The sequence below is a fragment of the Acanthochromis polyacanthus genome, chromosome 2, assembly GCF_021347895.1.
Source record: "Acanthochromis polyacanthus isolate Apoly-LR-REF ecotype Palm Island chromosome 2, KAUST_Apoly_ChrSc, whole genome shotgun sequence".
Lineage (NCBI taxonomy): Eukaryota > Metazoa > Chordata > Actinopteri > Pomacentridae > Acanthochromis > Acanthochromis polyacanthus.
This window is the reverse complement of record NC_067114.1, coordinates 7858352-7868920: the sequence shown is the minus strand read 5'-3', so window position 1 is coordinate 7868920 and position 10569 is coordinate 7858352. Positions and strand designations below refer to the sequence as shown.

Genomic DNA, 10569 nt, shown 5'->3' with positions numbered 1-10569 from the left:
TTCTTGATTATGTTCAGTGTACTTTATTTACAAAAAGACATTTCAGTTAAGATGCTGATTTTCATGTGACAATTGCATGCATATTATATATGTATACCAGTATGTATACCAGTGATTTAACCCAAAGTGCATGAGTTGACTTTACAATAGGACTGAAAGTGCTTCAGTAAATGTGCTTCCATACACAAGCTACATCTCAAGAAATATTTGATATGTTGATTGCACTATTGGGTAAAGAATAACGACAGCATGCAGATGCCATAAACAGCAACATTAAAATTAAAATGAAAACAATAATTTCCATCATTACTTTATTAAATCTACATTTCCACAGAAATAAATTAGCAGGAAAAAAAGACAGTCAAACTAGGTATCGTCTAATTGATAAAAACAGTTAAGAATCAAACTTGCTTGTGGATTCAAAGGTTGTCGAGATTTATGTTTCAGCAATGATTAGGAAACAAGTCAGATTGGCAGCACGGATTAAATCATCCATTTACTCTTCAATCTGGAGAACAGCAAGTTGGTCACATGGGGAGGGCACCAGTGTCTAAAATTTAAAATAAACATTAGAAATTGAGTTTTGGCTGATTTAAGATAGAAAATAATCCTATGCCAAGATCAAGGACAGTTTTAGAATGACACTGCCCATAAGTTTGCCTTTAGTATACATTTAGGATTAATTCCTGCTTTTTACAGCAAGAAAATTCAACGTAGAAGTAGCAACTGTGTTGACGCACAGAGTCTTATCACAGCAGAAAATACCTAATAATAGCAACCTGGAAAGGCTAATAACACATGGTGTGGAAACTGTAAGGTGTGAGATGTTTCACTGAGGTCAGTGTCTCACAAAGGCCAATACTCACACTTGAGTTGGAAATAGCAGTGCTCACAGTAGGGCTTTCTGTTTCGGACTCGAACCTTGACGCCACTCTCTGTTCCTCCGAGATGTCGACGGCAACCCACACACTGAGAGGAGGACGCAGAAGTGAGAAAAGAATTCAGGGACGATTTAAGAGAAATCCTGCTGACATGTAACGTGGGCCTTTTGTGTCGAAATCATTCCACCAGATTGTTCGCCACCAAAGTGCACAACGACTAAGCTTTGCTTGAAAACACATACAGCACAGATATATCATAGGAGCAGACAGTTACAGAAATGAACCAACTTTGGCATCTACATGCTAATGAAACCTTAGTTCACTGGTTCCACAGCCAGTGAGACTTTCACAATAAGCACCTAAAAGCGAAGCAGGACAGTGGGCAGGCTTATTCTGATCAACCAATCCCATGCACCAAACTAGACCCAGTGAGAAATGTTGCACGTGACTACAACAGCAGGCACAACCAACAAACTAAAAGCTTTATGAAACGGATTGTTGGCAAAGACAAAAGTAATGAAAGCTGTACTAAAGACAGAAATGCTCCCACTACAAATGCTGAAAGCTGATATTGTATGATTAGAATACAGGCTACAGATATGAGACTCCTGCTAACCTCACTGAAGATAAGGTGTGGTCACATTAGTCTAACTTAGAAAAAAGGGATTGTGGATGTCATTTCCATCCAAAAGTTGTGCAAATTATACAAAAAACTGAAATGAATATTAGGAAATGAACAAATTTAAAGTCGAAAGCTGCCACAAAAAGGAGATGATGCAAGTAAAGGAGCAAAGTATGTCTACTTTGTTTCAATACATGTAAATGTATTTGGTCTGCAGCTCATGCAGTCTTTTTAAAACCCATTCTACCAATAATGTGACTGACTTGACTATTTGTTTCATGCTCTCATGTTTTTGTCTGTTCCAGTGAAGAGATGAAAAAGGCAGCAGAGTCCTGAATGACAAATCACTCGCTTCACGTACTTCATGATTTATTGTCCATTTCCATTTGTTACATTTTGTTTATGAATGATACAGCACGTCTCTATTCTCAGCTAACAGCAAAAATGTTTTTGTATCTGGGACTTTGAAAATGTAAAATAAAAATGTGCATAGTAAGAGGTGGAAAGGAGTGCACTTCATGAGAGAAATGCTGTGCATTTTTTTAGTCCAGTAAATGCAATGGCACACCACGAGAATAGGCTTTCCACTTTCAAACTATATATCACTGTTTCTATTGTAAGCACACAGATCTCAGCTTAGAAAAAGATGACCTGCCAGACAGAGGGACCTTCTACCAAAACAAAAATGGCTTCCAGAAGCGACCGAGAGTAATTATTCACAGCGAGCTATTGTGACCGCACCTTAACCCAGTCGTGACCTCTCACCTGGAAACAGGCGAGGTGGAAGCAGAGACTAAGGGCCTCTACGACCATGGCTGCCCCACTACCCAGGACACGCTCACACACACAGCAAGTCCTCCTGCCACTGACCATCCTGGGGCAGCACATGTTAACAGTGTGAAGCCAAAATATCTGGTGAGATGTAGAAAACAACACATGCACGAGGCTTGAAATTCATGTGAATTACATACCAGCCATTAGGAGACAAGTCCATGGATGCATTTCTTTGGGACAATATTGCTCCAGTGCTGTAGCGGGAGCAGGAGTTCCTACTCGGAGCGCAGAAACCTGCAGCAGCTGAGTGCGGACGAGGGTAGCTTGAGATCATAGCAGATGAGATTGGGGACTGACGCAAAGTATCCAGGTTGTCCAGAGAGTCGTACCTGCAGATGGGACATCACAGCTCATGAAACAGTGCAACCAAGTCCGCTGTAACACCCAGGTACAAATACAGGACCCACCTCTTCATAGGAACCCCAACAAAGATAGGTTCCTTGTAGAAGCTGCTGCTGCGCTGACGTATCCAGCTGTTGTCGGTCAGAAGCTGAGTCCTTTTTTTCATCTCCTGCAAAATCTGCTGCCGCTCCTGCTCGGCCTTAGACACAGATTGTCCTTTTCTTTTCATCTGATCCTCTAAACCAATCAAAGTATAGGGATGTTAGGACAGTACATCTTTAGAGCAGAGGGAAATGTGACGGCAGGAGGGGGAAACTGACCTTTTGTCTGTTTCTGGGAGGCTGTTAATACTGGGGTGGACAAGGACTTTGCCCTATGGAAGACAGACAGTCCACAAAAAAATGACTTATTTCTAAGTCTTAGATGTGATCTTTTAGGAAAATGCAGGAAGTTTCTACTTTCATGACACGCACAGATGAACGTAATTCATTATCATATTAAACTGACAAGAAGCACTAGGACTGCTATGTGTAAAGCTGAATACTGAGAGCAAATATCTGCATTTTGAAGCCATACAAAGTTTCAAAAATAAGTGGAAACTGGGCAAAGCTTGTTCTGACCTGTGTGCAGGGGACAACTGAGCAAAGCCACAGGAGCCATCAGCCCTGAGATACAGCAAAGAGCAGCAGTAAGGCAAAGCGAAAGCAACAGGAGGCCCCGGCGGCAGCAGCAGTGATGGAAAAAAAAAAAAAAACATTTCTCAGACCATGCTTTGTCTGCACTGAATAAAATTTGGGGATATTAAAACAAGGAGAAAAGTTTCATTTACCAGTCTTTTTCAGCCATCTTGTTATTCTGAAGTCCTTGCACATTACTTTCAAGTTTTCTTCCTGCATTTTTCAGCTCTCCTCTGTCAGGGTTTGACTCTTCTTTGGATTTGTTTGCCAGTCCATTCACATGGAGCGGAGTACTGGCAAGACCGTCACCAGTGGTGTTCATTTCGAAGGTGTTCTGCTTTAAATAGACAAAACAAGTAGAGCATGAAAAATGACATCGTATATAGACAATGCAACATGTTGGAAGTTAAAGTGGGCCAACAACACTCAGACTCCAATGGGATTTCTAAAAAAGCACAAAGAAATCCAGAACAGCAGCTTCAATGTCCATACACAGGGTAAACAAGTTCTCTTACTTTATTGTGGCTAATATTCAACAAAGCAGAATCAATTTGTGACTAGAAAAAAAGGCAGGAAATTGGAAAAAACATTACCCCTGACTTCAAGACTCCCATTATATCCTGCTGGGCCTTCCGCCACTCTGCCTCCAGCCTCTCCTGATCTCGCTGGTATTGTTCCTACAAAAACAAACAAAAAGCACAATACAACATGTATAAATTGCACATCAAGAGTATTCATGCGTGTTTCTCTGTGTGTGGACAAATATTCTTCACCTGTAGGAGGCGCTCCTGTTCTTCCTGCCACTTCTCCTGACGCCTGCGATCCTCCTCCTGGTCCCACGACCAGCTGGATGTGGAGCGGTTGAGGGATGGCACCTGCAGCTGGTGATGCGCGCACACACACACACACACACACACACACACACACACCAGATTACAGACTCAAATATGATCAAAGTGCTGCACATATACTCCTATGAACACATGCGTAATGTATATTTGGACATGCATTGTAAAAGCACCCTTTGAGCTGCACCGGGATGGTTACTCACATCTGATATTGCAGATTCTGAGCCTCCTGTGTGAAAAAATAATTGGTTAGCAAAGAGAACACCTTGCAGCAATATCACAGGTCATACATAGGATCACACAGACTGGAGACACATTAGAAGAATTGATAGCATTTTGGTAATGCATTTGATTGTACAATTTCTGATCTTGCTTTTTTCATGTGTTTTGCCTTATTTCACGCTAGATAATGGCATCTTACTAAATAGCACACAAAACACTGCAGCCTTAACAGCCCTGGTAGAGGCCTCAGTAGTTCCAGTATTCATTGAAGTATGTTTCACAAAATGAATGCAATATTAACTTCGCTCTTTGTACACCTTTACCTGGAGGACTGGCTTAAAAAAAAAAATGTTCACAAATAAAGCTTATTGTTGCCAAGGATCAGGAAAATAAGTCTGTGTACATAAGCACACTATTCTGCTCATGTATCCCCAGTCTAAACACGCCTCACTGCAAATACAGAAGAGGAAACTGTAGAGCAAAGAGTGAAGCATGCGATCGTAAACAAAAGAAAGGTATCCACGTGCTGTACGGCAAACAGATCTGCTTTGTACACTTGCCGCTGATGCTCCACAGCAGACAGTGGATTTCGCAACATCCATCATGCTGCTCAAAATAAAATAAAGAAACCAGAAATAACACACACACAGTGCAAACATTTACCACACAAGTAAACCCATGAGCTGAATCCTGCAGAGCCTGAAGAGGGAAGCCATTGTATGACACACATCAGATTCATTAACAACCACAAAGGACGGCAATACAAATCAGTCATTGTGCTGGAGAATGACTATTGAAAAGTTACTAAGCAAAGATTACAACCCATCAGCACAAAGAGCCTGCACTGCTACAGTAAAACAGGCAATTTGTTGCATACAGTGTGTAGAGTTGCAAAGATAATTATTAATCATTATGAAATGATCAGTGCTGTCAGCTCTGTGGTTGCTGGGTGAAGTCGTGCCCACTGCTGCACAATGACAAGTACTGTTTTGCTTTTCATGTCAGTTTGCAAAAAAAGAATGGAGAAATACGGCACAATACACATTAATTGACAAATGCTACTTCTTTAATGGCTGTCAGATTTAGTTTGGGTTTAAGCTGCTCTAACTAAAACATTTATGCATTTTCTGATTCTCTTTTACAAACCTATTAAAATCCTGGGCTTCTAAAGGATGCTTCATTGAACCAAGCCAAGCGCCATCCACCAAAGCAGCTACACAAACTGCAAAGCTGAAACTTGCAATTTACCTTTCTGTTTGAAAAATTCTGCCCTCCTTTTCTGATTTTTCCTACTGATAATACAGTCTACATGCACAAGGAGGATATGTGTAAGAAATTACACGTACATGTATCTTGGAGGTATTTTTTACAGTGTTTTCCATATCTTTTGCAGTATTTTTGCTATTACAGACTTTATTCCTGTTATTACCTTTACTTGTGGCTGTCCTGAGGTTGTCAGAAAGCACTCCACCCAAGACTTTACCCTGTATTACCTGGGCAGGTGAAAGAAGACACCACAACACCTGCACTATGAGAAAAACAGCTCCCAATTTTGAAGTAACGCGTTAACTTGCTAAAACATCGCTCACATTGTCTGACTGCCCACAGAATTTGGACACTTCTTTGACCGCCGTTTCTGTGGAGGCAACACCGTTGACATGGTGATCAGTGCTACCTATTAAAACAGGTGCTGCAGCAGTCAGATTGAGGGTCACCCTGCTCTGGCCTGGCAGGCTGTGATGACTCCCATCGCTGGTGCTCCAATCTAATTAAAAACAACGAGCCATCAAAACCGAAGGCACTGCCATAAAACCAACGTTTGTGACCACCATTAGAAGTTAAATGATCACAAGCAATTTCAAGGAGGTGGCAAAGAGCACAGCCGTCTTTCTGTGCTCATTAACTTACCCTTGTTGCCATAGCGTCGAACGTCCATGGTCAGACTGCCGGTTTTCAGAGCAGACGTCATTTTATCTTTCCACTGGTTGTAACTCAACTGTGTCACCGGAACTCCATCAACTGCCACAATCTCATCGTCCACACGCAGCCGGCAGAGCTCCGCTGGACTTCCTGAGGGAGGAGGAGGAAGAATCAGGAAAATTAGGAAAGATGAGAGCAACAGTTAAATGTACCAGCTTTAAGGTGTGTTTGCGGGATGTGGGAAGGAAGCCACAGTCTGTTGAAAAGTAGGCCAGTAAGCCAAAACTACATAGCAGCGAGTAAGTGACACCTCTGTCACATCTAATTAATTATTCATGGTTGAGTTTTAAATAACTGGCTGCATTTTGTAGTTTTTCATGCACAGGAAAAACTGAAACAAGCAATGATCGTTTCTCTGCTGATTTATGAAATCAGAATCAGTTTGGGAAATTAAGATCCATTAACTATTGTCTCATCTCTCTTCTTTCTCAGTATAAAATCTAACTTCCCTCCTCCTGTTCTGCAGCACTATACAGGCAGACTTGAATGGCCATGTGCTGACTGTGAGCAAATTTCTTCTTTGCAAAGTAGAAAATATCATGTAAGCACCGTGTAGCATTACCATATCTGTCACAGATTTGTCACTGCCTCAGACAAAGACCTAATCCAAATACTGTTTCAATTTACTTATAATATATTCATATCACAGAAGAACTTTAGCAATCCAGATTTAAATTCAGCCAAAATCTTACCAGGTTGAATGAGTTTCACCCTCACTCCCGTGGAGTCCCAGTGCGTATGGAAACCAAAGTCTGGTACGCTGTTGGGTTTAAGAGCGAGGCTCACTCTCATGTCACTGTGATCCACCTGAAACAGACAGACACACTCGCCTAGGTAAAGGTGACACCCTGTGATCCAATGTCCTTTGCTTCCTGGTGAAATTAGAGACTTCGGAGGCCTGCTACATGAATATAGTAAATGGATACGCTGAATGACCCATTTATTATTAGCCAATTGTCAAGAAATGCTCATTCAATTGTTTGTGGCTTTAGTTAATGGTGATACAGCTTTCTGACATTTCATCAACAAAGGTTGGATTTGTTAAAATAGCTCATACAAGTAACAAAATTTAAATTAGACCACTTCATGCACATATCAGGCATTTTATTTTTAAGACCAATTAAAAGCCCGTGTATGTACACTGATGTTTTCAACAGTCTGTAGAATACATTGGGCGAAGTTTAGGCATACTGGTGACAAAGTTTTAAAATAAGTTGTCTCCTTGCAAGTTTTACAAACTGACTGTCTCTTTTTCATGGCACTCTGGCTTGTCATAGTGCAGCTATGAAAGCACCTGTGAAACAAATGCCAATAATGATGGTTCTGTTCCATCAAGTGTCCAGTAAGCCATGACAGCCAACCAGCATGTCCAACGCCAGCCCCCTGAATCTGGCTCACCTAAGTGGAATACAATCATTTTTCATTACACCTTTGTTTTTCTGCACTGAGCTGTCAAACCAACTGCTGTGAAAAATACCATCCGAAACATTCCAAAATACGAATACTTGGCTCTGCACTACTAACCAGTTATTATTTATTAAGTTTTTTTTGACAGTTTATTATTAATTCAATTACAGCTTATTTTACGCCGACTTCTCCCCTGCATTCCATTCAGATTATGACAGTAAAAGCCACAAATAAAGTAAACTAACTTACAATGAGGTATGCAGATACTGATTAGTGCTTAATCACTTCTGAGCAAAATAACTTAGAACTGCTTAGAAAAGAATTATTTTTCATTTCCTTTTTCTATAGATCAGCTGGCATCATCAAACAACTGATCTGATCCCTAATAAGTTTGATCCATCATAATTACATCCTAGGTTTTCTAATTTGTTTACTGTTTTCCCAAGTGCATCAATATATGCACATAGTGCTGCGTGATGAGCGATAATACAACGTACCTTTGGGGAGTCAGGGGTTGTATTAGACGGTGGTGTTGCATTTTTATTGCGGTGAGAAGTGTGCAGGTTTGAATACGGCTGGGGCAGAATCTGAGTGGAGGGCAGATGGGAGCATCCATTGTTGTGAAAGTAGGCCCGGCTGGGAAGGCTGGCACTGTTCACCTCCTTCCCCTGTTCGGTGGCGTTCTGCTTCGCCTGGCTGACTTTCTCCAGTGTGACTGACGCCTGGTTCTGACCCTTCAGATGGGTGGTCGCAGTCTGTCGTGTGAGCGATGACTTGGTGGGTGAAAGAGAATCCTCCTTCTCACTGTTGAGCAGCACACCCTGATTGTCATCTACCTGGAGATAAACAAAAACAAGGTGTGCTCAAGAGGACAGTGCAGATAAATGTGACTGCACCATCTACTCTGCAGCACTCAGATGTGACAGCACTGATGTAAGACAGATGGGTTGCTGAACGTCTACAACCGGCAGACTCGTGCGATAACAGAAATGTGTAATCTTGTAAGTTCAAATTGTTCACCGTGGTGCCACAGCACATCTATTATTAATGAGGAGGGCGATCAAGAAAACAAAGGCAACACAAGCTCGCTCACATGTTGTACGCACACAATTAGGACACATTCCCACCCACGCATGCATGAAATGCTCTCATTACACAAACTTAAGTTAACTTTATAAGTCCCTGTGCAACTTCCTCTGAGCAATAAGCTGTCATTCACCCGGAATTACAACAATCCAGACTTTGAAAAATAAAATCAGCAGGTGACAGGTTTTCTTTAAAAGCCTCTACACTACTGCAGCATAGGAAAGCATTTTCAGGTTTTACTGTAGAGATGTAGACCAATCTACTGTTTATCAGTGTCACACCATTCATCTCAATCACCATAATTACCAGTGTTTTGAGAGCACCTCTGTTTCAAAATTTGATACATTTGGAGTCGAAAAAGGATCTAAAACCTGAATGAAAAAAAAAAACAAAACAAAACACAGGCTTAAAAGTGGCAGGGTTGTAATAAAAATCCATTACATCAGTCCAGGTTTTATTCGAGGGCAGCAAAGCGTGTTAGTAGTTTAAAAAAAAACAAAAAACAACTTGTGGTTGTTATTGCTGGAGAAATGTTTTGTGTGCCTGTTTACATGACAATACGCTGCCACTAAAATATTTTATTTAGTTTCTCAAACCAGCTATGCAGCTATGATACCCCACAAAATGACCAAAATACAATTGTGCAGTTCGCAGTGAATGACATGTTTCTTTGTTATGGTGGCCATGGGCATTACACTTTTTTAGATTTATCGGAGGCATCTAATTAGTGGCAAATCTGTATCAATCTGACAACAGTCAACTGCAAAAATTATTTTCATTTGAATAAAGTTTGCTTAAAACTAAAGCTGTAAAAATGATATTTCATTTTTTTTAAATTACAGCTTTGTGACGCATTTCTATCTTTGTTGGTTTTGGTATTTTTATGCAATATATCTGACATTAGCAAAAATGTGTAATCACACCAAACCTAGGAAAGAACTTTGGTTAAACTTGATCCTATTCTAAGGCCAATGAACTCACGCTGCACAGTCTTGGTAGTGAGGACATTCTGGACTGCTTTGTCCCAAACGGTCTGGCTGTGATTGCAGAAGACAAACGAGTTGAACCCTCAGACCGACGGAAACCTCTGGGAAGGCTGGCCGAGCCGGACCATGTTCCAGCTCTGGACAGGTACTTGTAGACGCCTGCACCCTGCTGGGCTCTACCTTGATCCACTGCTGGTTCCCAAGATGACTTTTGGCTTTCTTGATTAGACTTGTGGTTCTGGTATGACAAGTCCTCCAAAGCATCAACTCCAACCTGATTAACTGCATCAGGGTCAATGCAGAATGAAGGTTTCTCATAACTTGACGTGAATGAAGTGGGATCCCTGTTGCTGGTTGACTCCACAGAGCCATTTGGCTGCGTGACAAGAGTGGAGATTTGACTTGTAAAGACATTTTCTGGCCGGGTTACTTCCAACGTGGACTGGAAAATTTGAGGGCTGTCCTGGGATTTGACCTGGGTCTGAGAGCTGAAAGGCTGGTCCAGAGAGGGTGTGGCAACTCCAGCTCCATCTGAAGCCACTGAGGCAAAGTAGGTCTCCTCTCCCAAGATGTTGCCATCAGAGGCAGGCATTGCTCCAACTGATGATCCCTGAGAAGGAACAGGTGAGCAGGGTAAAAAAACTAGAATATCTTCCATCTTGTGCAAACACACCAACACCTGAG

The 10569-nt window shown here is 41.5% G+C and overlaps 1 protein-coding gene across 1 annotated transcript in view; it reads right to left on the bottom strand.

Annotated features, from left to right (window-relative positions):
• Positions 1-10569, bottom strand: part of LOC110955775 (LIM domain only protein 7-like) — a 29151-nt gene continuing 18582 nt past the window's right edge. Inside the window, exons 14-30 of the mRNA XM_051944900.1 lie at positions 9881-10495; positions 8311-8649; positions 7099-7213; positions 6335-6496; positions 6016-6191; positions 5856-5919; positions 4408-4433; positions 4130-4237; positions 3950-4033; positions 3509-3693; positions 3300-3344; positions 3000-3052; positions 2745-2916; positions 2475-2666; positions 2269-2377; positions 867-969; positions 1-550 (exon numbers count right to left, since the gene is read on the bottom strand). Of these exons, the coding sequence (XP_051800860.1) occupies positions 528-550; positions 867-969; positions 2269-2377; positions 2475-2666; positions 2745-2916; positions 3000-3052; positions 3300-3344; positions 3509-3693; positions 3950-4033; positions 4130-4237; positions 4408-4433; positions 5856-5919; positions 6016-6191; positions 6335-6496; positions 7099-7213; positions 8311-8649; positions 9881-10495 (2571 nt within the window). The 3' untranslated portion in view covers positions 1-527. The remainder of the gene's footprint in view (positions 551-866; positions 970-2268; positions 2378-2474; positions 2667-2744; positions 2917-2999; positions 3053-3299; positions 3345-3508; positions 3694-3949; positions 4034-4129; positions 4238-4407; positions 4434-5855; positions 5920-6015; positions 6192-6334; positions 6497-7098; positions 7214-8310; positions 8650-9880; positions 10496-10569) is intronic.